Consider the following 20,334-nt stretch of genomic DNA (forward strand, 5'->3'; position numbering starts at 1 on the left):
TTAGCTGTCACATTTAATCTCAATGTAGCTACTGGTTTATCGGATCCCCATAGCTGAACATAGTTGGCTTATCCAGGTAAATTGACTGTCACTTTATTATTCATAAACACTACTCAATTATAACTATAGAATTAGTATAAAATTCTTGCCTCTTTACATGATCATTAAGTTATACTTTGTGCAGCATTCTTGTCAACAGCTACCATAACACTTATGTATGTGCAACAGCTGAAGGACTCATTTTTCTGGGCCCTGTAGCAAATTTTCACATACTTTTGTCAACTGCATATTCACTTACGATCTCACATGTGATCTCCCAGTTGGGTTGGTGTCATATGAGGAGCATACTGTCCAGATTGTCATATAAATGATAGTGAAGCTGCAGTTGATTGTTGTTCATCTTTGAAAGTACACCAGTTGGCAACATTGCTACATTCTCCAGAAAGAACAATACTGCACATACACTCCTGGAAATGGAAAAAAGAACACATTGACACCGGTGTGTCTGACCCACCATACTTGCTCCGGACACTGCGAGAGGGCTGTACAAGCAATGATCACACGCACGGCACAGCGGACACACCAGGAACCGCGGTGTTGGCCGTCGAATGGCGCTAGCTGCGCAGCATTTGTGCACCGCCGCCGTCAGTGTCAGCCAGTTTGCCGTGGCATACGGAGCTCCATCGCAGTCTTTAACACTGGTAGCATGCCGTGACAGCGTGGACGTGAACCGTATGTGCAGTTGACGGACTTTGAGCCAGGGCGTATAGTGGGCTTGCGGGAGGCCGGGTGGACGTACCGCCGAATTGCTCGACACGTGGGGCGTGAGGTCTCCACAGTACATCGATGTTGTCGCCAGTGGTCGGCGGAAGGTGCACGTGCCCGTCGACCTGGGACCGGACCGCAGCGACGCACGGATGCACGCCAAGACCGTAGGATCCTACTCAGTGCCGTAGGGGACCGCACCGCCACTTCCCAGCAAATTAGGGACACTGTTGCTCCTGGGGTATCGGCGAGGACCATTCGCAACCGTCTCCATGAAGCTGGGCTACGGTCCCGCACACCGTTAGGCCGTCTTCCGCTCACGCCCCAACATCGTGCAGCCCGCCTCCAGTGGTGTCGCGACAGGCGTGAATGGAGGGACGAATGGAGACGTATCGTCTTCAGCGATGAGAGTCGCTTCTGACTTGGTGCCAATGATGGTCGTATGCGTGTCTGGCGCCGTGCAGGTGAGCGCCACAATCAGGACTGCATACGACCGAGGCACACAGGGCCAACACCCGGCATCATGGTGTGGGGAGCGATCTCCTACACTGGCCGTACACCACTGGTGATCGTCGAGGGGACACTGAATAGTGCACGGTACATCCAAACCGTCATCGAACCCATCGTTCTACCATTCCTAGACCGGCAAGGGAACTTGCTGTTCCAACAGGACAATGCACGTCCGCATGTATCCCGTGCCACCCAACGTGCTCTAGAAGGTGTAAGTCAACTACCCTGGCCAGCAAGATCTCCGGATCTGTCCCCCATTGAGCATGTTTGGGACTGGTTGAAGCGTCGTCTCACGCGGTCTGCACGTCCAGCACGAACGCTGGTCCAACTGAGGCGCCAGGTGGAAATGGCATGGAAAGCCGTTCCACAGGACTACATCCAGCATCTCTACGATCGTCTCCATGGGAGAATAGCAGCCTGCATTGCTGCGAAAGGTGGATTTACACTGTACTAGTGCCGACATTGTGCATGCTCTGTTGCCTGTGTCTATGTGCCTGTGGTTCTGTCAGTGTGATCATGTGATGTATCTGACCCCAGGAATGTGTCAATAAAGTTTCCCCTTCCTGGGACAATGAATTCACAGTGTTCTTATTTCAATTTCCAGGAGTGTATTTATCTATAGATGGCATATACGCAGTAATATTGTACTGTCCACATTTGCAGTTTCTATTTGAGATGGTGGCAGTTTTCGTAAAATATAGCGTTATAAAATTAGCCAGTAATTTTAAATGTCCTGTCTTTGTTCAACTACTGATGCATGAAAGTGATATCCTAGTGATTCATTTTAAATATAATACAAGGAGTGTTCAGTAAGTAATGCAATACATGTTTCTTTCTAAAAGCAGGTTGGTTTTATTCAGGATTCCAATACACCATATTATTCCCCACTCTTGCCTACTAAACCGTGTTTTTCAATATAAAATCTGTTCAATGCAACAGCCTTATACCATCTATTGGGGAGGCGTGTAAGCCTGCATGGTTCCACTGTAATGGTTGTTGTTGGAGCCAACATCTTGGTGCCTTTCCTTGCTGTTTATGATCTTCTGTTAAGCGTCCAGGAACTCAGCAGCAAACACCTTCAAGTATCCCAACTGGTGGATGAGTGTGTTGGCCCTATCTGCAGGGGCATCCTGTTGTGAAGTGAGGTGTTCGATTGTGATCCATCGATTGCCTCGAATAGAGTGTCCGCTCATTCCAAAATTGCAGGAGTCGCAGATGTGTGCGGCCAGTCGGCACGCAGGAGATCGAACAGGTTTGCATGACCTTGTTGTGATGATGAGATGCCTTGCCCAAACTTGCCGTGCTTTTGCCCAGTGCCAGGTCTCTGTAGACATTCTGCAAGTGCCTTTAAATACCTGCTATGTCCGGTTTTCTGCCAAAAGGAACTTGGTGACACATCTCTGCGTGGAATGCACCTCGGTTGCAGACTTCATTTTCAAGGCTACATGTACCACATCCAACAAAATATTTCACGATGTCACAAATCAAATTCTGCATTTTTTCCAACGTAAATTGGCCTAGAAAAATAAAATGTATTGCATTATTTACTGAACACCCCTATAGTTTAGACTTTAATATTTATTGATAATGTGTGTCAAATTATTTACCTCTTTTCAGCTGATTTCAGTGGGATACATCTCTCTCTGTTTGTTTTCAGTCATAAGAAAGCAGAACACACTTGTGTGTCAATTTGCATCTCCTCTTGATGTCGATACTCACAACAAACCTGAGGTATGCATATTATTTTTCAATAGTGACTAAGATGATTTGGATATTGGTGGAGTGTAAGTCTAAAATGCTGTTGATAAGGTTCATTAGGTGAACTCGCGACAGAATTTCACTTCATCAGACAACAGTTGCTCCTCATGAAATCCAGAAGCTTGTTGAAATACTAAAGAAATAACAAAAGCATTTTCTGAAATGCCCAACTGTGTCTTTAAAAAAATTACCATTTGATTAGTTGCCGTTTTGTGCTAGATTCTAATTATTACTTTTAATTAAACGTGCACAACACAGTGCACATAATTATTTAGCTTGGTTTTGAAACTATCTGTTCAGTTTTCTAAACAATGTAGTGTTTTCTCTGAAAATTTTAAACTGTCTTAGGTTATTGATCATGCAGTTATACATGCTGATACGTATGAAACATCTTAAACCTTGCTTCAGAATTATTAATTTAATGCTCTTTTTAGTCATGAATTATTGCTTGCCATTTTGTGACTGTTCCATGTCCTAGAATCCAGTGAAATGTAGTTGGTTGTTCCTGTTTCTGCTACATTTATATGTTTAAAAAAAATCGTTCTATGTACATTTGTATGTATGTGTGTACAGTGTGGGCAAGACGTCCATGTACTCCTGTAACCCCTGTTTATTATTAAATGTTGTTATGCGGGTTGGTAGCTATGTTACTTCTTATCGATTGTTGGAATACATGTTTAAAAATGTTTTTGTAGTCTCAGTTGAGTTTTAAATGGTGTGCCTTTGCAGTTATGAGCAGTCACAGTTACACTATTAAGAAGCACTTAGTGACAAGTGTATGGGTCATGAACAGCACCACACAGGGCAGTAGTGACAAGTATATGTGTCATGATGAACAGCACCACACAGGGCAGACCGTGAGAAAGATTACAGGAGCATTTTGGAACATTTAATAAGGCTCCACCACGAAAGGCATCACTTGTGGATTGGGAAGGATGTGCTTTTGCTTTTGGCAGTGTTAAAGACAGGCCACAGAGTGAAAGGAAGAAGACAAGAACAAACATGTGCTGTAGTCTCTGTCTCACTTGAACAATCTCCTACAAAGTCGAGACGTAAATGTGCTTTGGAATTTGATATACAGAGGACAACAACGTCTGCTTGGAGCCTACTTTGCACATATGGTTGCTGCAAGATGGAGCACCTGCTGACTAAGCTTTTGCAGTGCACAAATTTGTTAATGAACACTTTCCAGGACAGTGGATAGGTCATGGTTAATCAGTAACGCCAGCTCCCATGAAATGGCCACAAAGAAGTATTGACCTCACCACACCTGACAACTTGTTATGGGTAATCATTAAGGCACATGTAAAATGTATTAGCATTCGATACGAGCAGGTTCAGAGACTTCTCGTCCACCCTGTATGCAAGTATGTGCATACATAGATTCCACTTCTGCTCCTAAACCAATGGATCCATTTGAACCAAGTATGGTACACAAATCACCTACTGTCTTGAAAAAAGCACTATGGGAGCAAGAAGCACCTACCTCTCATTGGGGTGGGTGTGAAAAGGAGGTGATATAGTAGAATAACAGAAGAACTTCTGGAACAGTTCAACCAAGTTTTCTATATTCATGAATCATTATTTGTATAGTTCTTCATGCAAAAATCTGTCAGGTAGTGTGCCCCTAACAGGAGTGGGGTGAGAACCACAGACATGTAAAAATATTCAGTTGAATTAGTATCAGATTCATAGTTTTCAGTGTCACTAGGCTTGTTGATGACGGTTCACACTGAGGGGTGATGGTGCAATTCCAGTGACATATCAGTGTATTTCTGTAATGCCTGAAGTAATTTCTACTCAACTTGGCACAGACATGACTTACTATGACAGTAAGACACCAGTACAATCCCCAATGTTGGGTTAAGGGCAAAAAGGCATAACTCTAGGAATACCTGGAGCAATTACAATCAAATATGGAATACATATGACTCATTATTTCTGTGGAAATAAGTGGGAGTAAGTTACCCTTCTACTATATCAGTATGAAACACAAAACTGCCTCGTACTTGCATTGTTCACTGTGTCAAGCGGATTGTGAGAATGAGTGCTGCAGGGAGCCAGTAATGTTTCAGTCCAAAGATCATGCCACGTGGTTGAGTACCAAAGATACAATTAACGTCCTCTGTGGGGTCATAAATGTAAAACAGTTGAGAATCAATCAGTTGTCACAGACAGTCCCTTTTCTTGAAATGGCAATCAGCTACTGTTGTCAATATGCCTCAAACAAAACAGAAATCTTTTGATCAGATTAAGCAGAGACACGGTAAAAAGCAAAACTATAATGAAGAAATAACAGATTATCGATCATTTCATTGACTACAGGTTATGTGGGAACGTGTCACCACAGTTTGGGCAAGTGAATATGAACATCGACACAAATGTCACTTTCAGGGAATCAGGGAATGAGCCAGCACTTCGTAAGTTGCTGAATCTGAGGGATGATGTGAACGTCATGTACAAGAAATGAGGCAACAAGCCGTCACATCATGGGCTTCTGAATCCAAGGAGCAACGTGAATGTCTCTTACAAGGAATATGGGAATGTCCCATATCATCATGGGCTGGTGAATGTAAGAGTCAGTGTTGGTACCGTCTACAACCAGTACGGGAATATGCTAGCACATCAGTGACCTAGGTCAGTCGTACTAATTTATTTCTAGATGGTTTCATTATGATCCAAGCACATATTACAGCAATCATAAAAGTTTAGTGATGGATAGAGTGAGGTTTCAGGTATGTGCCACTGCCCTGGAAAAGTCCGTCTACCACCAGTCACAATACCTTTAGAACTGTTTCTCTTTTACATGTTTGGAACTACCTCAGAATGGAAGAATCTCATTATGAATGCAAGGTGAGCGTACTCCATTGTTCAAGGTTCAGTGTTATCTCTGGATGAGCTGTCTGTGCACACGCACGTGTGTGCACGTGTGCTCGCGTGGGGGGTGGGGGGTGCGCGTGTGTTTGGACATATGCATATGGGGGTGGAGTCATGGGCCAAAGGCTGGTAGAGGATAAGAATAATGAACTAACAGAGCAGTCAGACTTACAAAGCACGCTGATGTCAAAACATGATCCCATAACCAACTCTCATAGCACTCCAGTACATGTTCCACATAACAGTCAAACCCCGTAAAGTGGTGCAGTAGTTACAGCACTGAAGAAGGATTTAATTCCTCACATGGCCATCCAGTTTTAGAATTTCCATAGTTTCTCCAAGCCTATTGAAGCAAATGCACGGATAGCTCCTTTGAAATTCCCATGACTGACTTCCTTACCCCAACCATCTACAATCCTGGCTTGTGTTCTGTGTTTAATGACCCTGCCATTATGGGATGTTAGTCACTCGCATTCCTTTTTTTCCATTAGACTGTACCTAAGTTTTTCAATTCCTCTTCCATCAGTTATCTACAAACTGGTTGATAGCAGAAGTCATATTTTGATTATATGTGAAGTAATTATCAGCCTACTGTCTCTTTTCTCATTACACTGATTTCTCTTCCTGTTGCAGATTACTGCAAATTTCCCATTTAGTCATATGATGCAGTCTCATCATAGTATCCCTGCAAACACTGATTTTTGTATTGGTGCCCTCCAGTCAGTCAGCTTATGTGCTGTAATCTAATACAGTAATACAATCTGATATATCTATGACTGTTTATCTATGGTCCCATGATGCCTCTTTCATTGCAGAATGATTGTTACATGCTTACAGATTTTCATTTTGTGAACATAGGTTTGCTGGAAGACAGTACACACAATTTTGAGAAGAATGCACAGCATATACTAGTTGATTGGATTTCCTGTTCATATGGTGTGCTTATAACTGACAACCTCACCATACACCTTATTTTGTCTTTGAGTGCACAAATGTGTATTGACTGAGCTGCAAATCTGGTGAACCAAAGGTGTTTCACAACATTTCCTCGACTCCTGGGAGTATAATTACTTGAAGAAAAGGCACCTTCATTTCTGCACTGTATTGTAGACATAATTCATGGATCATCTGTGGAATTATGTTACAAAAGGAGACATTAAGTCAGAATAAATCACACTATATTGACACTACACAAGTATGAGGCAGGAAGAAGTATAATGACACACAGTGCTGATATGAGTGCAGTGTAATGTGCCATGTTTAATGAATTGTGATTTGTGCATATCACATAATTTTGGTGTGTGAGCCATCTTTTTGTAGATTCCAGTACCTAATATTACTAAAGGGAATGCTGTTGCTCACAGTGCATTTTTGAACACATGGCTTGTAAATATCTTAAATTTTTAGTTGGTTTATGTCTGTCCCTTTGTGGTTTTGCTTTTGGTATCCATTTTCTAACTGAAAAACACTGTAAATTACTGTAACCGTCAGTGTACTGGACCCAGTGCCAGATCTGCATCAAGCAATGTTGACTGGAGTCTGGCAGCTGTCACTTGAGGAGATTCTTAGTGAAGCCAAACATCTGCCCACCTCATCTCAGCGGCTGTATACCATTCTTCTTCTCTGTTGTTTTGTGGCGCAGTCTGCTGTGTGTGCAGAAGATGTGCTTGTGTTTTTTTGGTGTTGTATTTAGTTTTAACATAGGTTCAAAAGTGGTGTAAAACCTAATAATTTTACATAAATAGTGACATTTTACATATCAAAATGGTATTATTCTGGATACCTTGTGTGCTTTAACATCAGTTTGGTTTGAATGCCTTTAAATGTCAGTAGGTGCATGTATTTTTCTCCTTCCTTTATTTAATTAAATTTTGCAATATTGCTTTGTCCATACCTAACCTTTTGTCAAGTGCTCTTTGGCATCATTTTAAAATTACTTTCTGCTTAAGTTTATATAACAACAACTACTACTACTACTACTACTACTATTACTAGACTCCACTGATGCATAAAAGCTTCTATGCCATTCTTGCACATTTTTTAATATCATTAGCCAATTTTCCATTAGATTGTTGTCTCAGTCTTTCCCCTTCTCTTGGCATTGGACACAGGCATCCTAGCTCCATCTGCTACCTACCAACCATTCACCTTGGCTATGTAAGTCCTTCCCATCTCCTTATCTTTTTCATTACGTCTTCTGCACCAGTCTGTTCCTTAATCCCTTTGTTTGTTTTCTTATTTCTCCCAGCTCTTCTCTAGTATCTCTCCATTGCTTGCTAGAAAGCCCTCAGTTTTTGAAGAGTTATCACATTAGATGTCCATGACTTAATGCCATAATGCCCCCCCCCCCCCCCCCCATACTCTTATGGGTTTTCATAGTGAATCTTACTGAATTTTTGTTCTGTATTCTAAAATGCTTTGGAAGACATTTCAAAATAGTCTTATTTATTACTGCACATTTTGTCATAATTCTGATATTGTGTGTTTGAAGCTCTTGTCTTCAATTTTTTTGCTGCCTTGTTCCATTGGAAATTTTCTTCCTTACTTCTCTTTGTATCTGCAACCTATTTTACTGCTTATTTTAACGCAACATTTAAAAGAAGTGATCCACTTTTCTTTGTCTCTGCAATCTTTATCTTCTGAAATACTGAACTAGTCATGTAATTTAATGTGATATACTTCTGAATTCTTAAATAAGTTCTTAAAATTATGTTTCTGATTTCCTGCTTGATGAGTGCATTTTTTTCAAAATTTGTACGTCTTTTTAATCTGCATGATATGTGCCTATGATCACTTACAGTTAATTCGTCTTCCAACCTGTCTTTGGAGCCTAAAGGCTTGCTGTTTATTATCCCAAAATAAATTTTACTCCAGGTAATTGTGTTATCAAGGTAAACGTAAATTCTCCGAAGGCAAACTAATGTTAGCAAGAAACAAACACAGAAATAGTTGGGTGTGCACCTTACAGTGAAGCCTGAGTTTCCTCTGTCTGCTATTCCCAGTTTTCTTTTACCTGGACTAAAGCATCCATGTCTTGCACCTTGAATGTGCCAGTAGGGGAACTAACAAACCTTCCCATGTTACACTTACCTGGCACTCAGCTCAGAACTGGTATTAACACAACCAGTTCGGATGCTGATCATGTCACCAGAGACCTCATGCCAGTGTGGTCATTCAGTGTCTCCCATACTTTGTGTCTTTCATAAGGCATTGAGTCAACAGGAAAGCAGCTGCTGTTACATTGACTAGAATGCAAGCAATCCACCATGATTGTTACCATATGAGTGCTAATGACTGCATGGTATGAATGTCTGAATCGGACACTAAAACCTGCCTTAATTCATTTCCTTAATTCTCACTTGGCTGTGCTTAAAGGCTGCCCTCCCAGTTCATAGCAAAGTCATCTTTTGCAGCTAAAAAGAGAGGAAATTTACAATAAAATCAAGTTTTCGTTCACATGCTCATTAAAATGTTTGTCATAAAAAGATAGTGAATTCTGTAATATGTTGTGAAATAAATTTACGTCAGTTTGTTAACATTTCTCTTCCTCTTCCTGTGTCTTTCATGTTTCCTATGTGTTGACTATAAGATTTTCAACTATTAAAATGGTCTTTGTAGAACTTGGGCAATGAAAACTGATCTGTTTTAATTTTGTTTGTTAATAAAATGCATTGAAATACTTGGCAGTGTTAGTATGTACAATGTTGTATCACAAGCCAGGACAAAATACATAATGTAACTGTTAGAATGTAACTGATATTAATTGTTTAAACAATGGAAAATCCAGGGTACAATAATGCAATATTATGAAAAGGATATGCTAGTACTCGCCATATACCGGAGATGCTGAGTTGCAGATAGGCACAACAAAAAGACTGTCAAATAAGTAAGCCTTGCACAAAAAAGGCTTTCATTGGAATTAGGCAACATAGACTGCAGTCTGGCATCGACAGCGAGAAATTCTGGTCATATGTGTGTGAGTTACATTTGCATGAGTGATTGGCCAAAGGCTTACATGTTTTATAGTCTTTTTGTTGTGTCTATCTGCGACAGCATCTCCTCTATACGGTGAGTAGTAATCTGTTCTTTTCATAATGACATTAATTGTTTGTCTTGCCTTCTTTTCAGTTTCTCGTATGATTGCCTGTTTAGTGTCCATACTATGATTGTAATTAATATCTTTAGTTTGATTTCATTCATATGTTGCTACAAATTAGACCGCACACAAAACTGCTGAATTTTCAGTCGAGTGCATATTAAAATTATGAAAATCAGAGGTTGAAATACTTTGCCGCAACAAACTGCTCTTTTTTCCCAGTCCATACAAACATATTACGTTCTCTTCACTTTCTCATACAATAAGTTATTTGAAACATCTCAGTCCAACATTTTGATATAAAATATAGGTATAGAAAACAATGTAGCATATTTTCATTAACTGTACTTTTCCATGTATCTGTTATTCTAATATCACATTCAACTGTTTCTGCTTTGCAGTACATTAACTAACATTATTGAACCAGTTACATAATCTCACAGTCAAAATATACTGATTTTTTTTTAAGGCAGTGGTTTTGGAGGGGAAATACTGGAAGCGTAAACTTGCAGCTGTAACAGCAGAGTACAAGAAATGGAGGATGTTCTACAGAAACAGGTTGGCTGGCTGGTCATCGAAAGATGGAAACAATGAGGTGGTTAGTGGAAGTTTACTTTGTATAGTATAATGTAATTGAAACTTATAAATATTTAATCTCTCAATTAATTTGCTCTGTGTTTGAATGAGTGGGATTAAATTCGTTTTGATAAATCCTTTATTCTTAGAAATTTATGAGGTACAAGTCTGACAATGGAAACTCCAGGTTGGAATATCAACAATGTAGGAAAAGACAGATTGCTACTTACCGTAAAGAAGGCATGTCAGGTCGCAGACAGGCACAGTTAAAGACACACTCACATATAGTTTTTGGCGACAGCCTTTGACAGTAACACACCCACGCACGCACGCATGCACGCACGCACGCGCACACACACACACACACACACACACACACACACACACACACACACACACACAGGGATGCTGGAGTTGGCACTCATACATGAGGTGAGGTGTGTGTGTGTGTGTGTGTGTGTGTGTGTGTGTGTGTGTGTTTTTACTGATGAAGGCTGTGGCCTAAAGCTGTATGTGTCTTGTAATTGTGCTTGTCTGCAACTTCACAAGTCTTCTTTACAGTAAGTAGCAATCTGTCTTTTTCCTACATTATTGAAGTAAAAGTGTTGAAGATAGTGATTTTACAAACATCTGCTAAAGTATCACGGACACCTCGGAGGTTGAGGCGGTGTGTGTGTGTGTGTGTGTGTGTGTGTGTGTGTGTGTGTGTGTGTCACTACCTCCATTTATTCACTTTCAGTTTCCTACATCTACCTATTCACCTATTCATCACATTAGCTTTCATTAGAGGAGGGGAGCATAATCATTCAGGAATTTATTTTAAAATGCTGCGTGATGTCAAACGTTTGTTGAATCATAAGTATGTTTTGTTTATTGCAGATGGAAATTGTTCTATAAAATTTGCACAATACTCATTTTTTCTCTCTGTTGGAAAAAAAGAAGGAAGCCTTAATTGTTTCTCATTTTGTAGTTGTCAGAGGCAGATATCTTTGATTGGCAGCCGCACAGCAATGACAGTATGCATTCTGTGGGCTCCATGATGGTGGATGAAGACTACATGGAATTTATGAGTGATACATTGTTCACCACCATTTCTGCAAATCAGCCATATGCCTTTCCAGACCAACGTGAAATTGGTGTGTATCATATCATAGATTTACTTATGAAAAGATTTTACTTTAAACTGCATGAGACCAGAGTGTAACATAACTTTCATTATATCCAGGATATTTTGATTTTTAAATTTGTTGATACCATCTGCACAGTTAAAATTTCCGTGTATTAAACTCAGTGTTTTCAATCAAGTCTATATAGATATCATACATAGCTATTGTTTCCTTTGTTGTTACCTAAAATTTGCCATGTGATTTTGTTATTTAAAAAAAGTTTAAAGAATTAAGCTGAATTTCAGTAAGTGATATTGTCAAGGATTTTGCGAATATCAAAGCTCAAAAGTAGATGTGTTATTTTTAAAATGGGGTGACCATATTCTTTGGTATTGTATGTGTGATAGTAAATGAAGATTCTACAAAATGTGCTTTTGTGTAAGTCATAGAACAAAATTAATATCTTAATAAAATTTTAATACCAATGCTGCATTAACTAGTTAGTCCACCTTCAGTATCAGCTGGAGGTGCCACGCTAGTGCTCACACCCCAGGCGATGGGTAGACTTTGACTGTTTCTAACTGGAACTCACATATTTTATGATGAAAGATTTAAGTTTGGTCCTGGTGTGCCTCTAAGTTTCAATGTGTAATGTGAGTCATTTTAATGCGTGAGATGGGTCTATTGCATCAATTCACGCTCTCTAGAGAGCTTAAGTATCAACAAAGGCATAGGAAATTGTGAATTTAAACATTTCGTTAGTTGATAATGCTATGCATATTATTTAAGTATTTGTAAGATTATCTATTGATTTATATTTATTTTCTAGGAGAAGATTAGGAACATAGAAATGTAAGACAATGATCAAAAGATAGAAGATGATGATGATGATGACGAATGTGAATAAGTTACCTTAGTGTTGTATTTTTCCATGAATGAAGAAACTTTTACTAAAAAATTATTTTTCTTTCATAAAGTGCTGTTCAGATACCGTGTTTAATAAACCACTCAATTAATGACTTAACATGCTGTGGATTACTGTATGTTAATGTGTGTGCGTGCGTCTTACAGCACGTGGAGCTGGTCTTGCAGACTTCATTCAGCCGAGCTTGGTGCAGCTTCAGCCAAATCTGGATGACTTCATGGACACATTTGAGCCTCTTCAAGGTTGCATTTTCTTTCTTTAAATTTGTTTCTACTGTTTTTGTTGAAATTTATTTACCAGGAAGTGTATTATACAATAACTTAATAGAAAACCCCTGTCAAAATATATGCTGTTGTACGAATAATGCACCACAGCTTACATCACACGGAAAATGACTTTTGGAAGATATATGCAAGACATATTTATAAATCTGAAACATTATGTTATCAGGGTACTCCTTTTTACATGAAATTCATTGAGATTATGTCATTGGCTCTTTTAAACTGTTTTACTGGGCAGTCCATGTAGATTAGATTAGATTTACTTTCATTCCAATTGATCGGTAGTGAGGAGGTCCTCCAGGATGTAGAACATGTCAGAAAGACAATAATACCTGACAAATATTTACAACTAAAACAAATAAGCTAATTTACCTTCCACAGTTCCCAAGTGGAATGATCGTCCCTCTTTTTATTTTTCTATGTGAAAGGATCATTTTACAACACTCATTTACTAAGATTGCATTAATGCACTGAATTTAAAATTTAAAAAACATGTTTTTATTCATTTATAAGGTAATAAACATATAATAGAACTACTACAATACTTATTTGGAGTAGAAGAAGTTGGCCATCAGTAAATCCTTTAGGCTTCCGTTAAACTGAATTTCATTGGTCGTTAAGCTTTTTATGGTTGCTGGCAAGTTATGAAAATGTATGTTCCTGAATAATGCACACCTTTTTGTACAAGAGTAAATGACTTTAAATCGTTGTGAAGATTGTTCTTATTTCTAGTATTGATTCCATGAACTGAGCTGTTGGTTTGAAAAAGTGGTATATTTTTAAGGACAAATTTCATTAAGGAATAAATATATTGGGAAGCAGTAGTTACTATCCCTAGTTCCCTAAACAGGTCTCTGCAGGATGTTCTTCAGTTCACACCACATATAACTCTTATTGTGTGTTTTTGTGCCCAGAAAACTTTAGCTTGGCTTGATGAATTACCCACAAAAAAATCCTATATGACGTTATGAAGTGAAAGTAAGCATAGTATGTCAGCTTTTTCATTTTTATATCCCTTGTGTCTGACAGAATTTGCATTGCAAATAGATATTTGTTTAGATGCATCAACAGTTTTGTGGTGTGCTCCTCCTAGTTGAATTTATTATCAAGCGGTAACCTGTAATCCCAATAATTTGATGCTGTCCACTTCTTCTATCTGCTTTTCATCATATGTTAGGCATATACTCTTACAAGTTCTGAACTGCATGTAGTGTGTTTTTTCAAAGTTTAGTGACAATGAATTGGCTATGAACCAGTGATTAATCTCCACAAGTATTTTATTAGCCGATCTTTCTAAGACTACACTTGATTTGCTATTACTTGAAATGTTTGTATCATCGGCAAACAAAACAAATTTAGCATCTGGTAGTGTTACTTATGAAAGGTCATTGATATACACAAGAAAAAGTAAGGGCCCTAAGATGGAACTTTGTGGAACCCACATGTAATTAGTTCCCAGTTGGATGATGCCTGATAGCTTAATACATGTCCCTTTCCTAATAACACCCTTTGTTTCCTGCCAGAGGTATAATAGTTGAACCATTTTGCAGCATTTCCTGTTACACCATAATATTCTAATTTACGTAAAAGGATATTGTGATTCACACAGTCAAATGCCTTTGATAGGTCATGAAATATACCAGTTGCCTGCAATTTTTTGTCTAATGAATTAGTACATTTTCACTGTAAGTGTAGATAGCCTTCTCAGTATGAGAACCCTTTAGAAATCTGAACTGCGACTTTGACAGTATGTTATTTGTGATAAGATGGTTATAAAGCCGATTCTACATTACCTTCTCTAAAATTTGGAAAATGCTGGCAAAGGTGAAATTGGATGGAAATTTGATGCTATTTCTTTATCTCCCCTCTTAAACAGTGGCTTAACTTCAGTATATTTCAGCCATTCAGGAAAAATTCCACTGATAAATGACTGGTTAGACAGATCGCTTAATAGATTACTTAACTCAAGAATCACATTCTTTAATTAACTTTCTTGATATTTCATCATACCCACAAGATGTTTTTGATTTTAAAGATTTTACGATGGGCATCACATCTGCTAGGGTAGTGAGGGTCAAATTCATATTATGGAAGTTACTTGAAATGTCTGGTCTGAGGTATCCCATGGCGGCATCTACAGAACCTGACAACCGCATCTTTTCGGTAACAGTTATAAAATGTGTGTTAAAAAGTTCTGCAACACTATACACATCTGTCACCCATGTATCATTTACTCTTAATGCAATTGGGCCCCTCTTCATGTCTGGTTCGATCAGTCTCCTCCTTCACTATATCCCATATTGTCTTTATTTTGTTATCTGATATGACTATCTTTTCCTTGTAATATATTTGCTTTATATTTTGCAGTATTTATTGTAATGTGCTATAGTATCAACATCAGCACTGTTTCGGATTGACATTTTTCTTTTTGTTTTACAAGATACCTCTGCTCCTTGAGTAATCCATGGCTTCTTTGTAGACTTTGCTCTAACCTTGGTTAGTTTTGGGGGAAAATGTACATACATTAATCCTTGTCCCATAGATCATGAATACGACATTTCATAATGATATGTAATATATCAGTTTACCATAAGTTTCTTTACACTAAATATTTTTTTTTTTATGTTACTACTTCATATCTAAGAAGTCATCTATTGAGTAGGAGTTGTCATTCAGAAATTTGCTTTTAAATGTTGGTTGGCTATCTGTCAGACTTTTAATACTATTTGGAAAATTACCAAAGATTTTTGTGGAAACATAATTCACCCCTTTCTGTGCCAAAGTGAGATTTAATCCAGAATAGTGAATATCATCCTTTCTTGTAGTGTTATAGCTATGCACTTTGCTGTTATCTTTGAACTGTGATGGGTTATTAATGACAAATCTCATATGTGAATATATGTATTGCAGAGGTACTGTGAATATCTCAAATTCTTTAAATAAATGTTTGCAAGGTAATCTTGGGTGGGCTCCAGCTATTATTCTGATTACACGCTTTTGTGCAGTGAATACTTTCTCTCTTAATGACGAATTGCCCCAAAATATATGCCATTCGAAAGCAGTGAATGAAAATAGGCATAGTAGGCTAATTTACTGATACGTTTATCACCAAAATATGCAATAACCCTAATAGCATAAATAGCTGAACCTAACCATTTCAGCAGATCATCGATGTGTTTCTTCCAATTCAATTCCTCACACCCAGAAATTTTGAATATTCTTCGTTAGCAACAGACTTCTGTTCATAGTCTGTATTTATCAATGGTTTTATGCCATTTACTGTACATAATTGTATAAACTGTGTTTTCTCAAAATTTGGTGAGAATCCATTTGCAGAGAACCACGTAATAATTTTCTGATAGTCATTATTTGCAATTTCCTCAGCTGATTCTAGCTTTTTGGGTGTGATTACTATACTTGTATCATCAGCAAACAGAACTAGCTTTGCATCTTCATGAACATAGAGTGGCAAGTTGTTAATATATATTAAGAACAATAAGGGACCCAAGACTGAACCCTGTGGGACACCATTGTTGATACCTCCCCAGTTAGAGGACTCTGCTGGTTTTTGCAGACTATCTGTACTGTTAATTTCAATCTTCTGCATTCTTCCAGTTAAGTATGAATTAAACCATTTGTGCACTGTCACATTCATACCACATTACTAAGCTTATCTAGAAGAATTTCATAATTCACACAATTAAAAGCCTTTGAGAGATCACAAAATATCCCAATGGATGATGTTTGGTTATTCAGTACATTTAATCTTTGATAATTGAAAACATATATAGCATTTCCTGTTGAAAAGCCTTTCTGGAAACCAAATTGACATTTTGTTAGTACTTCATTTTTAAAAATATGTGATGCTACTCTCGGATACATTACTTTTTCAGGAATTTTGGATAAAGCAGTCAGACGTGAGTTTGGGCGGTAGTTGGTAGCATCAGATCAATCCCCTTTTTCATGCAATGGTTTATCAATAGCGTATTTCAGTCTATCTGGAAAAATGCCCTGTTTCAGTGAGCTACTACATACGTGGCTGAGAATCCTACTTATTTGTTGGGAACAAGCTTTTAGTGCTCTGTTGTAAATGCCATCAATTCCATATGAGCTGTTACTTTTGAGTGATTTTATTATTTTCCCAATTTCAGTAGGAGAGGCGGGTTGAATTTCAATTTTATCAAATTGCATAGGTACTGCCTCTTCCATATACTGCCGTGCATTTTCTAATGAATAGCTAGGTTTTATTTCCTCCACAACACTTAAAAGTGATTATTAAAATGTTCCTGTGCTCTCAGTTGCCCTATTTCCCTTTTAACAATATTCCAAATTATTTTAATTTTACTATCAGATCTGCTAATCTGAGACATAATGCACTTACTTCTGGACTTTTTAATAACTTTTCTTAATACAGTGCAGTAGTTTTTATAGTGTTTCACTGTTTCTGGATCATTATTCCTCCTAACTATAAGATAAATTTCCCTTTTATGATCACAGGATATTTTTATCCCTTTAGTAAGCCATGGCTTTTTACATGGTTTCTAACAATTATATTTCACTGTTTTCGGAGGGAAACTGTTTTCAAATATACTCACAAAGGTATCATGAAATAGGTTAAATTTTAAATTAGCATCATGTTCCCTGTACACCTCATCCCAGTCTGTTTCAAGCTATCCCTAAAATTTTGAATTGTTAAATTGTTAATCGAACACTCTATGTTGGAGGACTGTTTTCCATTACTGTATGGAGCTATATCATATACTGTAACTAGCAGTGCATCATGATCAGACACACCATTCTTAACAGGAAAAGTTTTTATTTGATTAAATTTATCTTGGTCTATGGAAACATTATCAGTGTGCTGCTTTCCTGTACCACCCGTGTAGGAAAGTCAATAACTGATGCCAGGTTGAAAGAACAAAGTAATACTTCAAAGTCAAGCTTTCTATCGGACTCTTTCAGAAAATCTACTTTGAAATCCCCACAAACAATAATTTGCTTTCCTCTGTCTGACAAATAGCACAAAAAAGAATCCAAGATTTTCAAAAATAGTTGAAAATTTCCCAATGGGGATCTATCCATGGCTACAATTATAAAAGTGCCATTATTTAGTTTAAGCTCACATGCACATGCTTCTATATATTGCTCTATGCAAAATTTTTTAGTTTCCAAATTTTTCACTCTGTGACATTTTAACATGTATGGCAACTCCTCTCTGCGTAGTGTCTGCTTACATGTGCTGCAAGCTTATATCCACCTACATTTATCATTTTCATACCTGTGACTATATGATGGTGAGACAGGCATAGTACATCTATTCCATCATCAGTTTCTAAATTTTCTAAAAAAACAAGAAGCTCATCTACTTCATTTTTTAATCCCCCTGGTATTCTGATGCAGTATATTAACATTATTTTTACTGTGCCTTTATATGAATCTTGTGACATACTAACATTATTTTTTACTGTACTGTTATGAGAATCTTGTGATATTTTCACATCTCTAGTACCTGTCTGCCTAAACTTCTTATTAAGCTTAATTTCAATCAGTGTAGGATGATAGGACACTGATCTTAGCCTAAAAAAGTACTCCCATGAGTTTCAGTGCACACCTTAAAGATTTTGCTATCATTCCGGCCAGTTTATGCTTCCTTTTCCTTTTGAGATGCAGGGCATGTCTCGCAAAGTCCAATCTACCAACTCCATCAACAGGAACCAAACCTACGCCTGACAAAGTAGCCACCCGAAACAGCTGATCTAGCTCCATATTGACCCTCCTGACAAAGCTGTTCAATTCGGGCCGATCATACCACATGAAAGCAGGAACCAAGCCAACATTTGTATGGTTCATTGCTGATGCTATTTTTACCAGATCACACTCAATATTGTAGCCCTGATCCCTATCAATACTGTTGCCCACTCCACCCACTACCACAACACGCTCCTGCTTTGTAAAACTCTTACACGAGGATTCTACATCCTCTATCACTTGGCTAAGATGTGCATTGGGCTTGAAAATACCTGTAACCTCTCATTTTTCCTGCAAGATCTGGCCCACACCTGTTCCATGGCTACTACCTAACAACAGAACTTTCCTCCTACTTTCTACTTTTTTTTGCAACTGTTGGTTTTCTAGTGAAAGTCTGTTGAGTGATGACTACACTTACATCTACTTCAGCTTCTTCCTTAGTTGACTGAGGTAGCAAGGCAAATATGTTGTTTGTGCCAATGATGAAACTGTGAGACACTGTTCTCTTTCTGTGTACCCTGTTCCTGGCTACCACTTCTCACCTGTCTTCACCCTCCTCCCCCCCCCTTAACCTCATCAGTTCCTCCCTAGCAATATCCAGTTCATCCTGAAGGGCTCTAATCTTCCCTTCCTGTTCTGTTATTTTCCTATCCCTTGAACATAATCTGCAATACTCTGGAAGAGACCCATTTACTTCTCCAATTCCCATGCCACTACATTCACCTCAATGTAACCATCTGCCACAACTGCTGCTGCACAGAACCCCAGAACTGACTTTCCTATGGCAGCTCAAACACTTCTCACTCACCATATAACGGAGATGGTGAGCCGCGATAGGCACAACAAAAAGATTCAAACAATTCTAGCTCTCAGCCATTAAGGCCTTTGTCAGCAACACACACACACACACACACACACACACACACACACACACGCAACTTGCACACATGTCTGCAGTCTCAGACAACTGAAACCACACTGTGAGTAGCAGCACCAGTGCATAATGGTAGTGGCAACTGGGTGGGGGTAAGGAGGAGGCTGGGTCAGGGAGGGGGAGGGATAGTATGGTGGGGGTGGCAGACAGTGAAGTGCTGCAAGGGCAGGAGAGATAGTGGAAAGTGGGGGGTGGGATAAGTAGTGGAAAGGAGAGAAATAAAAAGACATTAGAAGACTGGGTGTGGCAGTGAAATGACAATTGTGTAGTGCAGGAATGGGAACAGGGAGGGAGCTGGATGGGTGAGGACAGTGACTAACGAAGGTTGAGGCCAGGATGGTTACGGGAACGTAGGATGTATTGCAGGGAAAGTTCCCACCTGCGCAATTCAGAAAGCTGGTGTTGGTGGGAAGGACCCATATGGCACAGGCTGTGAAGCAGTCATTGAGATGGGGGTATCATGTTTGGCAACGTGTTCAGCAACAGTGTGGGCCACTTGTTTTTTGGCCACAGTTTGTCGATAGCCATTCATGCGGACAGCCAGCTTGTTGGTTGTTGTACCTACATAAAATGCAGCACAGTGGTTGCAGCTTAGCTTGTAAATCACATGACTGGTTTCACAGTTAGCCTTGCCTTTGATGGGATAGGTGATGTTAGTGACCGGACTGGAGTAGGTGGTGGTAGGAGGATGTATGGGACAGGTCTTGCATCTAGGTCTATTACAGGGGTATGAACCATGAGGTAAAGTATTGGGAGCA

The 20,334-nt window shown here is 38.8% G+C and overlaps 1 protein-coding gene across 2 annotated transcripts in view; it reads left to right on the forward strand.

Moving 5' to 3' along the window:
- Positions 1-20,334, forward strand: part of LOC124613573 (MLX-interacting protein) — a 403,061-nt gene that overhangs the window by 201,709 nt on the left and 181,018 nt on the right. The window contains exons 3-6 of one of the 2 annotated variants that reach the window (XM_047142290.1): positions 2,933-3,006; positions 10,476-10,604; positions 11,553-11,718; positions 12,760-12,855. In XM_047142290.1, coding sequence (XP_046998246.1) covers positions 2,933-3,006; positions 10,476-10,604; positions 11,553-11,718; positions 12,760-12,855 — 465 coding nt within the window. The remainder of the gene's footprint in view (positions 1-2,932; positions 3,007-10,475; positions 10,605-11,552; positions 11,719-12,759; positions 12,856-20,334) is intronic. The other variant, XM_047142297.1, reaches the window with a different exon arrangement.

The sequence above is a fragment of the Schistocerca americana genome, chromosome 1 (assembly GCF_021461395.2).
Source record: "Schistocerca americana isolate TAMUIC-IGC-003095 chromosome 1, iqSchAmer2.1, whole genome shotgun sequence".
Classification (NCBI taxonomy): domain Eukaryota; kingdom Metazoa; phylum Arthropoda; class Insecta; order Orthoptera; family Acrididae; genus Schistocerca; species Schistocerca americana.